This window comes from Pithys albifrons, chromosome 7 (assembly GCF_047495875.1).
Source record: "Pithys albifrons albifrons isolate INPA30051 chromosome 7, PitAlb_v1, whole genome shotgun sequence".
In the NCBI taxonomy this organism is placed as follows: Eukaryota; Metazoa; Chordata; class Aves; order Passeriformes; family Thamnophilidae; genus Pithys; species Pithys albifrons.
This window is the reverse complement of record NC_092464.1, coordinates 45901867-45923790: the sequence shown is the minus strand read 5'-3', so window position 1 is coordinate 45923790 and position 21924 is coordinate 45901867. Positions and strand designations below refer to the sequence as shown.

At 41.2% G+C, this 21924-nt stretch overlaps 2 protein-coding genes across 3 annotated transcripts in view; one reads left to right on the top strand and one right to left on the bottom strand.

Annotated features, from left to right (window-relative positions):
- Positions 1-3085, bottom strand: part of KIF15 (kinesin family member 15) — a 39102-nt gene extending 36017 nt beyond the window's left edge. For both annotated transcript variants that reach the window (XM_071561355.1, XM_071561356.1), the window contains exons 1-2: positions 3018-3085; positions 844-886 (exon numbers count right to left, since the gene is read on the bottom strand). In XM_071561355.1, coding sequence (XP_071417456.1) covers positions 844-886; positions 3018-3036 — 62 coding nt within the window. In that variant the 5' untranslated portion in view covers positions 3037-3085. The remainder of the gene's footprint in view (positions 1-843; positions 887-3017) is intronic.
- A 136-nt stretch (positions 3086-3221) lies between these two features.
- On the top strand, positions 3222-13796 carry KIAA1143 (KIAA1143 ortholog). The gene is made up of 3 exons (XM_071561354.1): positions 3222-3361; positions 4106-4265; positions 12343-13796. The coding sequence occupies exons 1-3, from the start codon at positions 3254-3256 to the stop codon at positions 12552-12554; spliced, it is 480 nt and encodes a 159-aa protein (XP_071417455.1). The 5' UTR covers positions 3222-3253; the 3' UTR covers positions 12555-13796.
- Positions 13797-21924: the final 8128 nt, after the last annotated feature.

Genomic DNA, 21924 nt, shown 5'->3' with positions numbered 1-21924 from the left:
TTCTTTGCTGCTCACAGGAAGGGAAAGAACTACCAATTCTTGATCGATGACTCAAACAAAGCATAGCAAGCCTGCCTCTAATACACCCTCGAGCTATTTCATCTCATTTATCAATGGATAAGTTTAGCTTGAATAAGTAACTGGGCATGACTTGTGTTACAGCTTTGAGGAGTTCTGGCATAAATACCAACACACCCATGAAACATTAAAGAATTACAGTGGTAGCACCCTTGGATTTACCTTACTTCATCATTTCCCAAAAGGCATTTAGAGCAGGAGGGTGCTATAAGTGCTGTTGATTTTCACTTTTTGTATACAAGAGAAGAGAACAGTTTTAAAAGTGGGGAAGAATCTTCATGACTACAATGTGCAGCTGGGGACTGGCCGAAGAGAGGGCTAAAAACACAACCAGCAGCTCAGAAAGGGAAGATGTTACACTGGACTGAGGACACATCAAACTGCCTTGCCAATTATGTTTTCATTGGATAACATTATTCTGAGGTGTGGCAGAAACAGTCTGTATTTGGAGGAGGGCTTTTGGGGTTTTGTTTTAGTTTAGGACTTCCTCACAGTGGAATATTTCTGCAGACATATTCTGGAGTCTCACTGCAGAGTCAGTGGGCAAATGAGAATTTACTGCATGGCAGCATTCCAAGAAGAACCCAACACCTCAGAGCAACAGCTTTACCATCAATTTTTTTTAAGTTAGGAGAGAAAAACAACAATCCTGTGCAGGAAAAGATCAAAATCTTTGAATTATTTCACAAAGTTATATTAGTTTTTGTTTGCACTTTTTGTGAAGTGTGATTATTCACGTATGGGAACTGACCAATACTACTTTACCTGGGTGAGTTCAAGGAAGACACTGCAGGATCCCGCAAATCTCCTATAAAAGTGAAACACACACACACACACAAATTAAACAAGATAAAATTATTGTTCAAAAAACCCCATTTAAACAGCAAATACTGTAAGCAGTACTGAGGGAGAAAAATAAAGAGCCTTATAAGTATCAGTTTCATGGATGAATCAGAACTGCACAAAAACACTTGGTAACAACCTTCCTTTGGCAGAAGGATTGCAGTTGTTACAGAGGTTGGGAACGCTCCAGTCCTGCATTATGAGGGTGCAAAAACATGTCAGTGTGCAACAGATAATTTCTTTAGTTAATGTACATAAGGTTTTGCCAGTGTTTCAGAGAATTGGAAACATAAATGTCAACAGTACTATATATTACCATTGTACTTTAAAAATTGCAAACTTAATGCAGATAAGCCATTACAGCATGAAATAGCTTTACTGATGGGACTGCCAAGCCTCAGTACCCTAAACCTGCACAACTGATCAGCTGTGCTATTTGTACTTTTATGAAGTAAAATTGATCACTCTGTAATGCATAAAACTCTCCTGTGCAGATCTGGAGTACAAGTCCTGTCAGGAGCATCTGAAGGAGCTGGGGCTGTTTAGCAGAAGAGGCTCAGGGCTGACCTTACCACTCTGCACAGCTCCCTGAAAGGTTGTAGCAGGTGCAGGGAGAAAAGGACAAAATCTTAAGCTGCACCAGGGGAGGTTTAGGTTGGACACCAAGGAAGAATTTCTACACAGGAAGGGTGAAGAGATATTAGAATGGATTGCCCAAGGAGGTTGATGGAGTCACCACCCCTGGAAGTGTTTAAGGAAAGACTGGATGTGGTATTTAGTACCATGGTGTAGTTGTCATGAGTGTGTTTGGTCATAGGTTGAACTCAGTGATCTCAGAGATCTTTTCCAACCTAATTGATTCTGTGATATGAGCCTTATTTCACATGGCTTCACATTTCAAGATGACGCATATCACCCCACAGGCAGGTCGGGTGACTTATTTTTTACTTAAAGGTGCATCTGACATGAAATTGTATATATAAAATATTGTCAAAATAATAACTAAGTAACGTAATCACATTTAAAAACATGTAAAATGACAACGAAATATGATTTCTCAAAATACTCCAATAAAAAAGACTTTATAAAGTCTCTCAAAGTGCACAGGTTTTATTGCAGTAGGATCCCTTTAAAAGCAGATTCAATAAAAACATGCAAAGGTGCTGATCTTCTCTAACATTCATATTGCCTAAATATCCTGCTGCTACAGGAGCCCACCTGCTTTGACTCACAACATCTGAGAAATGTTTTAGCTTCTGATCAGTTATTTACTCTTCAGTTGCACAAGGTATCAAGGAAAGCAGTGCATTTTAACACTGGTATCAGTAAGTGTTGCACAGCCCTGGGAATGGCATTAAGTTGTGTCAGGGGAGGTTTAGGCTGGATATTCGAACGAGGATCTTCAGGCAGAGCAGAGCTGGGCACTGGAACAGGGAAGCGGTCACAGCACTAAACCTGACAGGGTCCCAGAAGGGTTTGGACAAGGCTCTGAGACACACGGTGTGACCCTTGGGGTGTCCTGTGCAGGGTAAGAGTCGGACTCGATGACCCTTGTGGGTTCCTCCCAACTCAGAATACTCTGCGGTTCTGGGAAAGGGCCGACCCTCGGGAGCCCCGACCCCGCCGGGGGCAGCGCTCTCCCCGCGGGCACTCTGGGCTGGAGCCCCGGGGGCACCGAACCCCCAGCGCGGCCGCTCCTGGTTCCCACAGGCGGGTAACGCAGGGGCAGAGCCTGCCCAGAGCAGGATCCGCCGCGGTCCCGCAGGGGGCACATCCTTCGGTCCCTCCCGCCGCCATCCCCTCACCTCTCATCCCGGGAGTCACGATCCTTCCCCCCCTCACCTTTCACCCCGGGAGCCACCATCCCGTCCCCTCTCACCCCGGGAGCCACCATCCCGTCCCCCCTCACCTCTCACACCGGGAGCCACCACCCCGTCCCCCCCTCACCTCTCACCCCGGGAGCCACCACCCCGTCCCCCCCTCACCTCTCACCCCGGGAGCCACCACCCCGTCCCCCCTCACCTCTCACCCCGGGAGCCACCACCCCGTCCCCCCTCACCTCTCACACCGGGTGCCACCACCCCGTCCCCCCTCACCTCTCACACCGGGTGCCATGATAATCCCTCAACCCCGACACCTCCCGCGCGCCGCTCAAGATGGCGGCGCCTTTGAATTTGGCGCTCAGCGGCGCGACCCCGCCTCGCCCGTGACGCCAAAGCGGGCGCCGCCATTTCCCTCCCTGCCCTCACCATCGCCATTGGCTGAGCGTGGCACCGCCCCCTGACGTCGCGGGGCGTGCCGGAAGCGGGTGAGCCGTGAAGGGGCGGCCGCCATGAGCAAGAGGAACCAGGTCTCCTACGTGCGGCCGGCCGAGCCCGCCTTCCTCAGCCGCTTCAAGCGGCAGGTCGGGTATCGGGAGGGCCCCACGGTGGACACCAAGGTAACGCCCTGCCCCGGGGGTGGGAAGGGGCAGCGCCTGCCTCACGGCGCTTCCGGAGCCGTGATACCCATCCCTCCTGCCTCCCCGGCCGGGCCGTGCGGCAGCAGCACTGCGTGGCTTTGTCCCTGTAGGGCGGAGGAGAGCAGTTGTTACCCGCTTAAAATTGACTGGAATCGCCTTTGTGACTTGCTTTGGCCCCTGTGTGGGCTGTTCAAAGCGACAGTGGCGGTGCCCACCCTCCCCCCCCGGCCTTTGCTGCCTCATGGCCTTGCAGGGCAGGCAGTGCCCGAGGGGGAAACTGCCGTGGAGTCCGAAGTCTAAATGATTTATTAAAAAAAACAGTGCTAGAATTTCAGATAAAAGTATAACTTTAATAAATGTAGCACAAGCTGTTTCACTTCACAAGAAAGATGATGCTCTGTCTGTCTCTTGGCCAATTCAGTAGATCATGGTAATACTACCTATTCAACAAGGTGATGTTTTCAGTTCCTCTAATATTGCCAAACTGTAGGTTGCTGCACTGAAGTTTCCAAGTCAAAAAGTTTATAAAATTTTATTGCAAATGATTGTCCTGTCTCAGAGCTCAAGTTTGAGACAATGAAAACAGGAGTGTGGTATTTGGTGTCGGTGCTGCTTGCAGTGATTTGTTTGGGCAGCTTTGGTAGCCCGGCCACCATGACCTACGTTTCCCTTTGGCCTGTTTCGAGTACAGCTCAGAAAGCTGCTTTTGTTTCCCTTTCCTAGAGAGAGCAGCTCCCCCTTGCAGATGATGACAGTGACAATGGCAGTGACAAGGAGGATGAGCAGCCTCAAGTGGTAACGCTGAAGGAAGGGGACTTGACTGCCGAAGAAGCCATGAAAATTAAACAGCAAATCAAAGAGGCCCTAAAGTCAAATGAATCAGGTGAATTTCAAACTACTAATTTCTCTCTTTGTGTAGTCAGAGATAACCCATAAAAGAGAACATCATATTTGCTCAGTTTTTTGCTGTTTAGTATTACCTTTGATTAGTTGTTGTGAATTTTTCAGCCAACCAATTTGCACTTGTGATTCCTAATCTCCATTACATGTGTTCGAGCTGTCTGGCTTTTAACAGCAGGTCTGTGCTCCTTGATTGTGCACCATCCTGCCTTCAAACACCACCCTAAATTAATCTTTTTGTTGCTGTCCTGGTACACAGTCTTCTGACATCACCTCTGATAATAATTTTTGAACTCATGAGTTAGCTCAGCCAAATTTGGCTGTGGAGTGGATGCCTTAAAGGGAATTGTCTGAGTTCTGGAAGGTGTCTGGGCAGGAGGGACGTGAGGTCAGTGCTCCAGTGGGAAGAATGGCAGGTGTGCATGTCCAGGAAAGTGTTCACTGAGCTGACTGCTCCATCTTATCTCTTCCTTAAAATCAACCCCAGTGTGTGTTGGGACTTGCAAATATATTCAGCAGAACTGAACAGATGAAACAATAGTGCAAGGTACAGAAAAAAATGTTTGTTTTCTACAAAGAATTAGATGGAAAGATGGAAGTGGTGTGAGGAGGTTGCTGCAGTTTGACAATGAAGACATGAAACTAGAGCTGATGAATACAGTTATGTTAAGAATTTCTGTCAGTGTTCATCATTCAGGTATGGTTGACATAAGTGCTTTGAGAGTCCAGAAACTTCAATCCTCACACAGGGTGTGGTGAAATGTAGCTTTAATTTTTGCTGACAGAAGACTTGACAGAGTGAATGTGGCTGTTACTGTTGCTGGTGGAAATGTCTTGACAATTAAAAATGTAGGACTGGAACCTCACAAGTATGAAATAGAAAGGTGGTTCATAACAACTGTACACCTCTGCCACAGTTAGCCATTGTGGCTATTTACAGAAGCTGTAAATTGAATTTAGAGCCATTAAGAAGCCTAGCATGAGCTATCAATATGACATCATTAGCTTCTCTTTGCAATTTGGGTTTGAAAATTCAAACTATGTAGAAAAATGTGTTAAAATGTGTTAAAATTTAAACGGCATAAATGGAGAAGTCAACAGTAGTGGGAGAGAAAACGTCAAGAATATTGTATTCTTTGAAAAGCAGATTTGATGAAAAAGCTGAAATGTTAATAATGTAGGTTAGCTTGAAACTAATAAAACTGCATCTGATTTGTTTCAGCAGGTAGGTGTGTGTATGTTGGGTCTAACCAGGTAGTGGACTAAGGGCTGTGTTTATGTTTGAACTGCCCTGATAATAGGTGTTCATCTTCAGGCTGACTTCGTGGGCTCTTGTTACTGAAGTGGAATGCTTAGAGATGTTGGTGTTGCAGTTTGTGAAGTTGTCACACAATTTCTTTTCACTGTCCTAGTGTTGGGAGAAATTTCAACCTATTGGAAAGAAATGCCATCATTCTTTCTGAGCATTGGTTTCCTTTTCATGTAAGCAACTTGAACTTTGAGTGATCACAGTAGGAGGAAAAACGATTTTGTAAGGCTGGGCAAATAAGGAGTAGTTGCCCATGAAAATCTTTTGAGGTGGAGTCCATGCTGTGAAAAAGGTCCAAAAGAGCAACCAAACTGAATACACAGCATGAAATGGAAGTGTATTTATTTGAACAGAGTGACTGAACTTATTTGGTGGACAAAGACATTCCTAAAACACAATTATGTATAGGGAGGATGGTAGTGTTGAGTCCCTGTAGGCCTTTGGCACCTCTGCTTATTACACCTTCAGCCCTTCAGTAATAACTTGCATTTCGAAGAAAAAACTCCACAGTAGTAGGTAGCAGGAGTGTTGGGGACTGCTGCCCTCTTTTCTACGTTATTGGGTTGCTATTTATTCATCTGCCTTTGCTGTTAATCCAGGGTTTTGGCCTCCTTTTCCTTTTTATGGCTTATGGCAATAAACAGGGTAAGTGCTACTTTGTTCCTCTGCTACCGAGAGGACACGGTGTGGAATTTTTAGTGAAGGAAAGTGACTGTGCTGTAGCTTCCTGGTGGCTTTTTTGAGTCATGGCCATCCTGACCTCTAGATTTAAATTCTGATTTCTGGTTGGAGGCAGGTATTTAGACAGCTGGTTACTTCCAGTTAAATAAAGAAAGTTTTGAGTAGTGTGTGAATTTCTTTTATGTTTTTGACTGTCAGTTCTGAAAATGAGAAGTACAAGCAAAGTTTGGTGCTGCATGATTTGATTGCATTTCACATTGCTTTTATTTTTATCCCAGGGTTGAAATTAATTTAATGTCTACTAGACCATAATATATAGCCCCGAATGAGATCATTGGTGGAATGACATGAAGCTGAGAAGGTAATAGGGAAGTGCATTTCTGCACAGATAATCTTCCTTTCCAGCATCAGTGCTGGGGCACTTTGACACATCCCAAGCAATGTGCTGCTAACTGTGTGTTGTGAATACAAACTGTTCATCTTTCAAAACACAGAAAGTACTCCCGTTCTAAGGTTTTGCCCTCATCTCTTTTTCTCTTGGTTTGAGGGGAAAAACCAAATGTTTACCCACAAGGGGGGGGGGGGGGGGGCTTCTCCACAATAATCTCGCCACTCTATCAAATTTAAGAAAAGGAATTTTAATACAAGAAGGATAACTGTCCCTAACTGCTATAAATATATATATATATATATAAAAATAAATATATATATAGATATGGGTATAGGTATAACTATAAACAGACCAGAGTAAACCACTTCCCCAACACCACAGAGACAAAACAAACAAAACAACAACCCCACACAACAACAAGTTTCCTTCGGGAGAAGAGTTACACTTATGGCAGTATCAGTGTCACAGCCCGGCTGGCAGCAGGGTGAGCTCTCAGATGAACTCTGTGTCTCTTGTCCCAAATGAAGAAAGGAAGCTGAAAGTGGGGAACCGCCACGTGTCCTGGAAAGCAGCTGCAAACCTCTCTCTCTCCCGGGTCACTGCCCCAGCCGGGGCGGGCAGGCCGTGACGGTGCAGGCGGTGGTGAGGCTGGAACAGAGGCCCGGCATCCCAGATGCAGGAACCAGGAGAAACAGCCGTGGCGGGGAGAAAAGCAGCGGCTCAGCCAGAAGTCCCAGCAGTAGCCAGCCGCAGGAGCAGGCGAATAAAAAAAAGAGCAGCTTCCCTCCTCGGCAGCACACACCCAGCTCCTACGTTCCGCCGAGCTAAGAATGGAAAAATGTCCCCAAAAACAAAAGAGGCAACCTGCCCCCACCTAAGTGATCAGCAGTTAACTACTTCTTTTTGTTAACTGCTAGCATGGGCAGTTAGTGGCAGGGGAGAGAATTTACATAATAATTCCAAACTACAACACCTTTACATCTGTAGCAATTGCCTTCATCTGCAGGACCTTATCTTCAGGCTTTGGATTGGGATTTTTTCTAGGATTTCCCATATCTCATTTACATCCTTTCGTTTTCTTCTATAACCATTTTAATGCTGCTGCACCTTTTTTTTTTAATTTCAGACACCGGTGGTTCCCATGGCTTGCATTTTCTTTTACAGATAAATAATACTTCTGCATGAATTTGGTAACACCGGGTGATTCATGCCCACACTGCACTTAGTTGCCTCCTAAGGCAGAACAAAATCTAGTGGAGCTTTTCCTTTGGCTTTTGCAAGTGTAGTCACAGGGATTTTTTTTACTTAGGCCTGAACATTTCCTATATGAGAAAATGCCTTCTGTATTGAAATATTTTTCTCCAGGGAGCACAGACTCAGAGGCTTTTTAAAAAGAAGTCATCTGTTTATCAACAGTAATTTTGCTTTATGTTTTATGCATAATTTTATAAATTGTTACTGTTATTTAGAGACAAAAAACCCCAGTCTTATGAGAAAGTAAATTTTCACAAAAGAAAATATGTCAATTACTGCAAGACAGTTTATCCCAGCATTTGTTACGGCCTATGAAATTGATTTTTTCTATTGCTTTTCTAGTCCATCTGCCCTCTGGGACACTCTGGCCCAAGCAAATGACCAACTTGGGCAAAAGTGTCCTTACTGGTTCAAAGCCTTGTGATATTACTGGTTTCATTCCATATGCTGGGGCTGGGGGAGGACAACAAGAGAGGAGAGGGAAGAGGTGAGGAGAGCACAGCCTGTGCTGTCTTGGGCATTGGAGTTCTTTCTGATTAAGCACGAGCTGTTCTGATGAAGCAGCTGTTGTATCAGATACGTAACAGAGTTCAGGCTGCTCTTCATCACGTGAAATAGCAGCAGCCTAAATCAAAGCTAATTTTTCAGTATTTAAGTAACAAAATCCTTCCCAAGTGTTGTCGTAAATGATTGAGACTGACTACCAGAGCAAGACTGGCCTTTTAATCTTCATACCACCAAGTGTGCTGAATTCCTGTAGGAAATGCTTCCAAAGGCATCCATGGAGAACGGGTGGCCAGAAAGCACTAGAGCAGCATCTGAAATGGCTGACCTGAATTCTGACCTTAAAAACCATTAAGCAATTTGCCAGGTTATCATAATTTTTTCCCAGCATTCTATCTTTGAACAGACACAGGGTTCACGCTGCTCCTCCTGTTGTTCCTGACAGTTCAGTGACATCTGTGTTTCCTGTTGTTGCCTCATTGGCCCATGTGGGCAGAAACTGCTGAAAAATGGTGTTGCTGACAGTGCAAATGACTACTAAATAAAAAAGTACTGTAAATTGAATAGCAGTGCTTCTTTTTCAGATCTTCTCTTTCTCTTGTAATATATAACTTGCAATTAAAAGAGATAAAAAAATTTCTGACTTTTTGACTTCTTAAACTGCTCAACCTCTGACTGTGCTCCTCTTGGTCAACCAGTTTGTGATCCAGGTAAAAGCTGCAATGACTAAAACAGTCAGAATTTCAAATGCTAGTGTGGTTTTTTTGACTCATTTATCAGAAGTGGATTTTATTATTTCTCCTCTAGTGTTTTAATATATATTACTTTGTGTATTTATCAGAAATCCTGTTTTCTGTAATTTGTAATAGTGACACAGTCTTTTATCAGGACTCTTTTAAAAGCTGCAAACAGTGAGTTTGTTTCTTCAGTCTTTTTTTTTGCGTTGCTTGATGCAAGTCAGTTTCTTTGCAGGTCATTGATACAAACAGAAAAGTTATCTGACATGTAAGAGCCTGGTAAAATCAGAAAGGATAAAGTGATGTTTTTCACCAGCTGGAATAAAAAACAGTCTTAACAAATCAACACAAATTTCTTGAACTGGTACATCAAATTCTTTCAAAAAGCACAGTTTCTCTGTTCTCTCTCTTTCCACACTTTGCTAAGGTAAGGCCAGGCCTACAGTGTTTCCTCATCTGCTTCATTCTTTGTCAAGCACTGCCAACACACACAGCTCTCTAAAGCTGGCCTGGGCTTCCTGCTGAAAGCAATGTCCTTGAGCAAATAATGAAATTTTGGCAGTGTTAAACCAGGCCAACAGCTAAAATAATTTCCTTTGATGCAGAATGATCTGCAAATAGTATTGTGGCCCTGGAGGTCAGAGCTGAGCTAGTTGCCATTTTGATGGAGTTTTTGAGCTTTGCTGTTTATGCACTTGGCTTATTAGGTGTTTAAATTCATATTGCAAAGATACTTAACAGTTTCTCCATCTAGTGGGCAAAATGAACTTACTTTGTGCAGGTCACAGTGTGAGTAGCAGGTCAGTTGTTAGTAAAAATGAAATCTCTGGCTTCTGTTTTTCCATGGATTACAAGTATATAGCTATTTATCAGTTTTCTATTGTGGATATGCTTTCATCACCTTTTTAGGAGTTACGTTTTTAAATTTACCACTCTAAAAAATGTAGTAATTACTCTTTAAAAAAAGTGTCCATTGAGGTTTGGGTTTTTGCTCCTCCTGCTTGTGCAGTAGCTGGTTGTTCTATTTCCACAGCTGTACAGATGCTGTACATTGTTTGCACACTGACTGGCATGGACATGGACAGTTGTATCTGCTCATAAGTGGAGTTTTTCTCATAGATACTTTTTTCTTTTTCTGATTTTGCCTTATACTGTGCCTCAGATCTTGTTAGAGGATCTGTGTTTCCAAATAAACATTGCAGCTATGCAACAGTTAGTAAGAGGAATTTTTTGCTATTAAGCCTCTGAGCCCAAAAATGGAGACCTGGCTTCTGCAAAAAGTGATGCATAGTGCATTTTGATTCATTAGGTGTGATATCTTTCAGAAACAGTTACACATCCCTCCTGAAATTTACTGTAGGCACTTTTAAACATCTAAGTTTTCCATGCAGAATTCACAATGGATCCATTCAGATATATGCTTTTCATATCTCCAGTTTGTTGTTGCTTATAGTTCCTTGTAACTGGAGTGCTTTTCCAGTGCACCAAAACTGAAATATTTTTCCACAAACCTGGTTAGTTGTTTTCTGCATAGTAATATTTTCTAACAAACTAGTGTATAATCATAGAATCAAGGAATTTTTAAGATTGGAAAAGACCTCTATGATCCATGGAGTGCTAACTATTAACCCAGCACTGCCATGCTGCCACTAACCATGTCCCTGAGTGCCACATTACACAATTTTTGAATGCTGCAAGGGATGATTAGACCACTTTCCTGGACAACTCGTTCCAATGCCTGACCACCTTCTCAGTGAAAAAAACTTGCCTGATACACAATCTAAACCTCCTCATGTGGCCCTTTCTTCTCGTACTATTGCTTGTTACTTGGGAGAAGAGACTTATTCCCACCTCACTACAACCTCCATTCAGGTAGTTGCAGAGAGAAAGAGGGTTTCCCTTGAGCCTCCTTTTCTCCAGCCTGGACAACCCCAGCTCCCTGAACTGCTCCTCGAGACTTGTGCTCCAGCCCCTTCAGCACATGCACCTTTCAGAAGTGAGCATTGACAGAACTGCTGCTTGGATTCTTAAGCTAGGTTTATTCTTAAAAAGGCTCTCTGAAACTTGAGGAATTGAAATGAAATTTGCTTCTGAAGTTGGTCTTCATTTGTACCACACAACCCTTAAGCCACCAGATTTATTAGTTGTTTTGTTTTGAGCATGCACCGAGGAGAGTTTCAGGCAGTGCTGTGTAGATAACACTGCAATGTTCGTCTTCTGCCATAGTGCTGATATACTGAGGAAAGTATTTGTGCTAAAGAGAAAAGGTATTTATTTGCTATAATTAAATAGCACATAATCTTGTTAAACACATTTCTGTTGAATAATGAATTTCACAGAAGTAATTTAGGAAAAATATCTGGCATAGAACCTATGGCTCTTGAGCATCCTGCCGTGTGTACATTATAACAATTGCAGGCTACTGCAGCTTGAGCCTTTGTGTCTGATTCATGACTTTACAGTTACACTTTCCAGAAATACTGCCCTGATGCTGTTACTTTGTTCAGTAGCTTTCCCCCTCTGTCTGGTAATCATGGAAGGAACTTCTCCTGTTTTAAGATTGTTTTCTGCTCCTCTGTGTGTACAAGAGCAAAATTAGTGAGTTGGGATTGTTTGATGAGTTTGCAGATACAAAGAAACACTGAAACTTTCATCCATTATGTTAATAAAAGGGCAGTTTATGACCATGTGATCTTATTAGCTGTCTCAGCAGGACAAAATATATTAGAAGAAAAAAAAAAGCTCTTGTATATGTGCCACGTTCTTCTTTAAAGAATGTCATAATTCTGAAATAAGTGCATTTGTTGTCATGAATTTTACAAATACTGAAGTGGGATTAGAGGATCCTATGAAGTTGTTCTCTCCAGTTTGGTAAGTGGATGTGAATGAAGTGTGTGTGGAAAGCTCTACTGCTCACAATCTCTTTTAAGCTAAAGCTCTGGTTATTGAAACGCCATTTCTAATAGGAACTGCAGGAGGATTGCCTTCAAGGGCTAGTTGCCATGGAGGAGGTGTGTGTGCATGGAGGATGTGCCTTGATACAGACTTTGTGGCCAAAAAGTACCTTTTCATGATTGTGATATTCTCTGAGGTCTCACTGATCTTTCCTCAAGATAATCCTGAAAGTCTGTACATGTTAATGAACATGTGCAGGTGAGTTCTGATTTTACTCTCTTTATTATAGATGATGAACCAGAACCTGCTGATGGAAAAATTATGTTTAGGAAACCAGCCAAACGTTCATCAGAGAAGTGTTTGGATTTCAATGTAAGTTCAAGTAAGAAGATGAAAGAAGCAAAGAAAACTAAGAGAGAAGCAAATACTTCTCAGAGTGCAGCTAAGCAAGTGAAAAACAGCAGTCTTCTCTCATTTGATGATGAGGAAAATGATGATTAGGGATTGTATTTTTTATATTTGACTTTTCTTTCTAGACATCTGAGTAACACTGAGCACTTTCATAGAAATTGAAGCATGGTGTCTGTGTACTCTCTTATTTTGCTATAGTCCAACTAGAGAAATGTAGTATAAAATTAGCAAGAGCTAAGTCTTTGCAGTTCAGCTGGAACTGTATGTACAGTCTCATGTCTTTATTTTAAAGGGGAATTTAACCATGTATGTAAAAGCTATTTGAGGTCACAAATGAGTAGCAAAATATACCTGTATGTATCCAGCTTATATGAATTTTCAATACATACATTTTAAAATGCCCTCCATTACTAAAAAATATTTCCTCTATTTTGAATAGCATTAGTTAACATTTGTGTGTTTTTCACCTGTTATTGTTGACTTGACGTTCAAAAGAGAGAGATTTCATTGCTGTGAAACAAAGACTGAAGTTTTCTGTCTCAAAGTTTGACAAAAGTTTGCACAACCTTTGTGCTTGTGGTTTGGCAGACAAGCCCTTTGCAGTTGATAAGATCATGTAGTCTTAATCCTGACTTTGGTGACTGCAGTCCAAGAAACGTCAAATTTGTTTGAATGGTTGTGATTGCAACATATAAAGATTTTGATTGTAGTTGATGTTATCAACTAATGCAAAAGGAGCTAAAACCACTGGAGATTACGCACTTCAGTTTGACACTGAAGGGCTCAGTGGTTTAGTGGTGTTTTGGGGTTTTTCTTAAAGTGTCTGTATCTTTAAGCTGTGGAAAAGTATTATTTTGGTTTTTTTCAAGTAGGAAGTTGTAAACAGGAAATTTTAAATGAAGAAACATTACAGATGTGATAAAAAGTTTTAAAATGTTTCAGTTGCCCATGTAAAGTACCCTGAAAGTGACCATTTCAGCACCATTTTTTGTAACAGAATGTGCTGAAATTCAAAATGATAGAATGCTGGTGGGATTGGGGAGAACAAGGTGGTGGAAATGGAACCAGTGACTTTGAAATTGTTTGGATGTATGGTGTGTTCTGTAACCATATATAAGCAAGAAATGAGACTACTGTACAGTTACAGGGCAATGAAACCAGTTCTGTGTGACAGGACATTTGAAATTATTTGGCCTGTAAAGCTTCATTGAGGAGCAAATCTCAAGTTGCTGTGTGAAACAGCTGGGCTTTGTTTGTCTGGTATTAAACAATAAATTATGTTTTCTTTTAAGTGGTCCAGAGATATTTTAATAAAAATGCCAGTACATAAGGTGAGAAGTTTTTGTCACCTGTCATTGAAGCCTCCTGTAACTGCTCTGTACATTCCAACTTCCCACAGCACAACATCAGATACAAATTTCAGTGTTTGTGTGAGTGAGTGCATGTCACCTTGATTTTGGAAATGAATAGATCTGCTGTCCTTTCAGAAAACTGAAACCAAACCTATAAGTGGATATTAAAGTCTTCTTGTAGCACTGGTCTCATATTGCCAAAGAGGCACAGTGTGACAACCTGACTAATTCCCATGAGGACATGGCACATTTGTAAATACATAATTTGTCTGTATTCTGCATATACAAAAAAGAAGAGTGAATTTAGGAAGAAGAAATACAGAACCAAAGTTTCCCGGGAATGAATATCTCTGTTTAGTTTGTATACTTAAAACTTGCTTGAATTTGTTAATTATATATATATATATATATATATATACACACACACATATGTATGTATGCATACACCTGTGAGAAATCTTGTAGCATTCCAGCATACCAAAGGAATATTTGAGTATATTTCCAACAACTGAGTAAATACTCTGACTTGCTGACAGTCATATGAAAGAATGAGTTAACCTTTGACTGCTTACTTAAACTTTTTTGGTTCTGTTTGCCAGCACAGAAATGTACTTGCTTACATTTTTCTTGCACAGTCTGGAAGCTCTTCACTTTAGCTGGGAGGCAGTTCAGGAGAAATGGCTATCAAGAGGTGCTTGCCAAAGATCAGAGGGAAGTTGGATTTGCCTTAAAATTAGAGGGCCTCACAAATATGCAACTAATTTGTCACATTCAAAGTAAAATTGAGATACTGTCTGAATCTGGTTAGTAATGGCATTTAAACAAGAATTATCATTTTTAGTGAAAAACTTGGCAGACTGGTGTCCAGTAAAAGGAGGGTTACCTCAATATTGGGTGCAGTACTTTTGTTCATTCATGCTTCTTTCCCTACAACTTCATGACAGATTTCTGGAATGCAAATAAATTAATTTGGTTTACTTGGAAGTAATAATGAAAGGTATGTTGTTCTTCAGGCAGAAAACACAGCAAGGGAAAGAAAGGGGGATACGGAAACCCAGTTTCTTTCCTTTATTCCAACTATGATTTGTAGTGCTCTGATCAGGAGGAGACCTTTGTATTCATTGTATTTCACTCCCAGTTCACCTAACAATAACTAATTGGATATATTTATTAAGAGGTGTGAGTGATGCACAAAAGCATTTTGGTCAGGTAGTCATGTGAAAATTCAGTGTTCTTAATGTGACGCACCAGGAAAATCACACACGCCATCAACTCCCTGTGAACCTGTGACTAAAGGGAACAAGTATTCTTTCACTTAGGAAAGAATTGTGGAACTGTCTTAAGCAATCACCTGCCTTAACCAATGGATCACGGAAGAATAATCACAAGAATTTCCAATAAAAGGAAGCTGAAGTAAGTACATGGAACTGGGACTAGGACTAAAAAGGATAATTTTCCTGCGTTTTCCTTCTCTTGTTTTCCTCCCTCTATCCCCTGTCCTTTCCCACTCCCATACTGGGGAAGGTATGTGTATTTATTTTCTCATGGGGCTTATCCAGCTAAGTGTGAGAGGAGCACTGGAGGAACAAGGTGAGAGTGTGTGGCTCGGCTTCACGAAGGAAGATTTGGGAAGGGCTCTCCCCACGTGGGTGTGCCCTTACAGCCTGCACAGTGAATTTTAGGTGAGGCTCAGCGTGCGCAGAACTGGCCCCACCGTTTTAAGTCCTGAGATTCATCTGCCACGGCCGAGCGAGCTTGGACAGTGACATTGAAGTCCTCCGGCATTTCCCAGGAGGTCTCCCATCCAAGTACTAATCCGGGGCTGACCCTGCTTAGCTTCCGAGATCTGACGGGATCGCATGTCAGGGAGGCATTTAACTGCCTAAGGTGAGAGTAGCCTCTTACCTAATATGGGAATATTGGTCAGATGTGGCCTGTTACCTAATACAGGGATCTTGCAGAGTTTTTCTTAATACTTGAAATTTTCCAGTTCATTAAGACTAAATAATTAATTGGCAGTGTTGGCTGAGCAGTAAGCTGGAACAAATCTGGTGAACTGTAGTAGCATTGCAGCAGTGGAGGCTTTTTACATTACAAAGGTGCTTGGATGTCATTAGGAAAGGTGAGATGCTCTGTCACCCTCATTTCTTTTAAGGAAACACGCTCTTTCTCTAAATGTTAGAAATCAAGGTGAATCATCAAGATGCTGCATTATGAGTTAGAAATTGCAAGAACAGGGGACAGAATGAGTAATAAAATACATGTGTGGGCAGGTGCCCCGGGAGTTCATACCCTTGGTTGCATCTGTAACCTTAAATAAAACCAAATTTGTTATACTGCAAATGTACATTTCATTGGTTTAAAGAGGAAGGGATGAGACAGAATGGTATTCCTATAGTTTTTGAGTCCAGCACTTTCCCAAGAAATATCATTTGGAGGATCAGAGACTGTGTTTTGGAGACACAGAGCACAAGAAGCCTGTATTTAGCTGTTTTAATTACACATTTTTTAAGTTTCATCACAGGACTTAATGTCCTTTTTTACAGTGCTTCAGTATATAATCCTGTTAGGAAACTGCAGATTTATAATGAAGCAGGAAGGAGCAATGTCATCGTTTCAGCTGATTGTTTCCCTTATGCTGTACTGTATTAACTAAGTAATGCTTCACTTGGCTGTGCAGAGCCAATTGCATTCTCAAGGGCATCAGGCGTGCCTGAAGATGAGTCATTACCTTTTGTACAGCACAAGAGGTATGATATGCAGTCTCAGCAAGTGTTTGTCCATTGAAGTTGGTTAATAACCTATAGGCCTCTCCCATGGCAAGATGCCATGAATCAATCCTTTGTGCATTCAGCAAACAGAAAGGCTGGTGTATCCTGCCTCTTCAGTATCACCCCTTTATTCCTGTTCCTAGAGCAAGGTATCAGTCTGCAAAGACATTTTTCATGTCGTATACCTCTCCTTCTGCCCCATTTCCTTGAGAGCATTGCATAGGGAGCAGTCACAAGGATAGCCATTAAAACCAGGAGAGACACAGCCCCGGGTTTTATGTGAGTGAGTGCAACCTCCTGTAGACTTCCCCAAGATCTTGAGAACCTATAAAATCTCAGACCAGCCCCTGGGAAGCAACTTCCTCCTGGGGAAAATGAATGAGACCTGTCAGGAAAATAACAAAGTATTGAAATCTACAGTGTTTATCCCACTATTGCTTCCTGGGTTTTCTGGAGGTAAAGAAACAGCTGGCTAAAGCAGATTTTTTCCTCTTATCAGGAGATGTAAGTAGCTTTGGTGCCATTCCAATCCATATGGCAAAGGATTCCTATTTCTTGACTCTTGTGGCCATCCACCGTGCAATACCTGATTAGTTAAGGCCATGGGCATGAGGGACCTGCTTTGTAAGAGACAGAAGTTACTAGAGGAAGGTGTTGTCAAGCCTCTGTGGGGAAACGGTGATCACTGCACACTTTTAGTTTTGATATCATGAAAGAGTTTTTCCCTTAGGGACAGCACAGTAACAACGCACTTTAAAAGGGCAGATTATAAAACTATGAGGAAAATGGTTAACAGCAGGCTGAAGGGCAAAGAGAAGTACTTAAAAACCATAGAGATCTGCCTGGAGGCTATTTAAGAACATTGTATTAGAGGCACAGATGGTTTGTATACCTCTGAGCAAAAACAGTGTGTGAGAGGAAGCATGAAACTCAGAGGGTAACGTGGGAGAAAAGCATGAGTAGAGAAAGGTTGAAACGCATCCCTTACAGATGATGACTCTCTGAATGACAGACTAGGGAATGTTACCAGGAGAGTGGAAAAACAGTGTTAAGAAAAAGACTGTATCAGCTGCTGACTTTGGATCCTCAGGATGAAACATTCAAAGTCTAATAACATCCAGACCACTCTGCCTTTGAAAACTGGGCTAGTCCAGGTGAGACTTCACCAGAAAAACCATCATACTCTTAATCTGAGTTAGCTAGCATAGCCAAAATCTTAATAAAGCAGTCTGCAGTTTTAACAGATGACCAGGCCAAATTTAAGAGTAAAGGAGTCCATTCAAACATAGTTTCTCTATGCTAGGACTTTATTTTCATCTTGTGTTATATTCAGTTCCAAAAATGTTTTCAATCTTTGCCAAAGAAGGTAGAGATAAAAAAAAATCAAACAGTCCTAGGAACTCTAATTCTAGTAAAAGCAAAAAAACCCTTTACATTTGTTCTTTCAGCTTTGGGCTGAGAGGAGACTATCTGATAAGGACGTAGTGAAGTTTGCAGACAATGTGTAATTGGACACAAATTTTTACACCAATGTCTAATTGGACAGATGCAAAGTTTTGCACACACTGATTATAAATTAGGCAGGCAACATCTCAATTATCACAAACCTGATGATGTGTGCAATAAGAGTCCCTGTGAAATCAATGAAAGTTATTTTCTGGTTTAAAACCAAGTAAAGGCAGGGGAAGGTTAGAACAACTATTTTTGCAGTAAAACCTTGATGCACACAGTCTCATTGGGACTACAGCCCTGGCATCTCAGCTGTTTTATTCTGCCTTGTTAGATTGAAACAAACAATTCAGCGGCCCGAGTCCCTTCTTTTCTCCTCTGACATGCCAACTATCTTGAGAGAAGAGATTAAGCATTGTTCTGATGAGTGCCACAGCAGCAGCAGCTTTATAATTTAAGGGCTGCATAAAATTCATGGAGCACTGAGAAGAGCTTAAATCAATTTTATGATTTTCATAAATTATTTCAGGCAGATGATGTTTGTGTAAAAAGCCAAGGATGTTTGAGCTGTTTATCCAATGGACAACAACACTGAAAATAGAGATTTTCAAAGGTACCTGTGGGAATTACACATCTGTGTTTGATGGGAATTAGAAGACTTGTTCCTTGAGCTACTTAGTATTCCAATATAAATTTTTAATCATTCCAAATTGCTTAAAATACTTGGTAAAAATAAAAACTATAGGAAGGTCAAATTCAGAGCAATTAAAAATTTCATTTAAATGCTTATTATGCTTTTAAACAGTGGATGGGTAACTTGTAATTCTATTTCAGGTGAAAAACCAACTTGGCAGTAGAAGAGTTAACCCTTTTCTTTCCATAGTGTATTTTTGGGTTGCTGTTTAGGCCCCATTACTGAGGAACCTTGTTCTTTCTGCTTGTGACTGTATCTGCAAATTACAGAGAAGGATATTCCTGTAGAGCAGAAAGAGAAACTGTAGCTGATTCCTCATAGCACATTTCAAGATTATATAGTAGGTCAAATATATTTCCATGAATTGCAGATATGAATAGAGATTGAACTTCCTTTCTGGACTACTAATCAAGATAGAACTGATAGGATATAAGTCCAATTTCATCCTAATTTTGTGTAATTGGTGATTGAAAGAGCCTTCCACTCCCTGGGCATTATGGCTGTCAGGCTACAGGTAGTTTGGAGACCTTTCATCCTATTGGGACACCTCTGAGCTATAATGTTTCACAAGTAATTTTCTGTCTTTTAAGCTGCTTCAACTCTTCTAAACTGACATCATTGTGTTTCATATTATTTCAGAATATACTAAACATGGTACTAGTGATAAGAACCATTGCTGAATTGCTCTACACTGGATGGGCAACTTGGACTAAATTATTTTCTGATGTTACTGCATTGCTCTCAATGAAATGACACTGATAGATACCCGAGCTCCTTACTAAACCTGAACAAGGTAGTCTGAGGTGAGGGAGTTTAAATGCAAAGAAGTTAAGTGTTGGATACTTAAGGATCTTGCCACTGAATTCCTGTAGCCAACAACATACATAAGTGATGGTAGCAACTGACTCAGTGGTCCTTACTCTGCAGGAGGGGATTTGTGGCTGCTGTGAAATGAACACTGAACATGGGCCACAGTGTAAGGAAAGATAATGCAGTTTCAGCTTTATAAATAATGTGTCATGGAGAAGAAATGTGAAATAATCTTCCCTATTTATTCTCTTCTTCAGACCTTAGCTGGAGTAATGTGTCTACTTTTGTGCACTATGCTTCAAAAATGAAAGATGAAGTCCAATTGGAAATCCAACAGAAAACAGTAGTATTGATCAGGAGTCTAGAAAACATGACCTGTGAGGACAGGTTGAAAGAAGTGGGTTTGTATGTCTGGAGAAAGGAGATCTGGAGAAAGGAGTAAGAATGTGATGCCAGTCTTCAGACATGTAAAACTTGCTGCAAAAAGGAAAGTAATAAATTGTTCTCTGTGTCCACTGGGAATACAAAAAGAACTAATGGATTTAAATCGTAGCAAAGGAGATTTAAGGAAGACATTAGGACAGCCTTTCCATCTGTAACAGTAGTGAAATACTGAAACAGATTGCCTGGGGAGGTTGTGGGATCTTCATTGCCAGACATTTTTAATAACAGGGTAGACAAACTTCTGTCAGGAATGATTTGGGTATAATTGATCCTGCCTTAGGGCAGAGGGCTGGACTAGATGACCTTGCAAGGTCCCTTCCAGCCCTATTTCCTCTGGTTCGCTCATTAGGAAGGCTGATGTCATATCCCTAGGACCTTACCATTCCTTTTAAAAGCAAAAACGTGCTATAGCAATGGCAAGAGTCAGATTGAAACTGACAGTATGTGGGAAAATTCAAAGCTTAAGGTTGATATCCCACCCTAACTTATTAACGCTGGAATGCATGTAACACAAGTTAACTTGATTAACAGCTAAGTACTTGGGGGTTACACAACTATGAGTCTTTTGTGACCAGACTGTGATCTTTCTAATAGCATGAGAATTTGTTTCTTCTAAAGTGTATTAATCCTACATACTGCAACTTCATTTTGTCATTTGAGTGAGTAGCCAGCAAAGGTCTTCAGCATCTGAAGTATTCCAGGTGGATCACTCTCATTTCACATGCCATCACACAGTTGGCCACATGCTGTACTTTCCACTCACTTACTCCAAAGCTCGTTTCTCTGCTACGATTTATCATGACGCTCGTGCTCATCTTCGTTATATGGCTGTGTTTAAATAAACTAATACCACTGCTATTGTGCTTGGTATCCATCTCTCCATTCTCACACACTGGGTACCCCTCCTGCTGCTTTCTGCTCACATGTTCTTTTATGCCTGTTGATAAATTTAATTTTCATCTGTCTTTTGCTGCTTTCCCTTCAAGATGTGCTTGCGTTACAAACTGCAGTTCAGCAGTTTAGCAGTTGGATTGCATCCAAGTATTACCAAATGCCACATCTTTTAATATCAGGCAGAGCAGCTTGAATTTTCTTCCTTTGGAGTGCTGTAAAAGACACACTGACATGTTTTCTGTGCAAATGCCAAAGGAAAAAAAAAGTTTAACAAAAGATGGAGGGATGTGAAGCAAGCTGAAAAGTCTGCATTCCCAGATTTTTCTGTTTTCCCTGATTTCAGGATTTAGTTCGTGACCCAGCTGCTGATCTGTGAAACTCTGTGGAGCTATGCTGGTTTCTGGCAGCCAAGAATTTGGTGCTGTCACTCTTGTGACTGATACTACCTTCATGTTCAGCAATATGACCCCATATGTTTTTCTCCCCAAAGGCCATGCCTGGACACTGATGACCACAGTACTGCCAAGCCCTCAGGTTCTACAAAATTCTATTCAAACCTTTAAGTGGGGTTATAATATATATAGATAAACATACATGTTTGTAGATAGATAGATATATATATGCCTATGTATGCATATATTATATATATATGAGTTTGTATTTGTCCCTTCAGCATTCATAGCTTTTGAGCTTTTCTTTACAGATACCCAGAGAATAGAAGCTAAACTAAAAACAAAACCAAAAAACCTGGGCATTTTGCATAGTCACATAATGCTTCCAGAAGCTGAGACTTGAAAAAATCCAGCATTACCATGAAATCTGGTAGCATTATGACTGGATATTTGGCCATTAAATTGGTTTACAGCATCCGTAAGAGAGAAGTATGCTATCAGTTGTTTTTCTTAATGGTGAAATGCTTGTCAGAATGCTTCAAGACACCCATTGTATCTTTGATCTTTTCTTGTTACAAACTGATCAAATGCATTGGAGCTGTGGGTACTGCTTGTGGTTACCATAGGGAACTTCCCTTAATTACCTCATGCTTT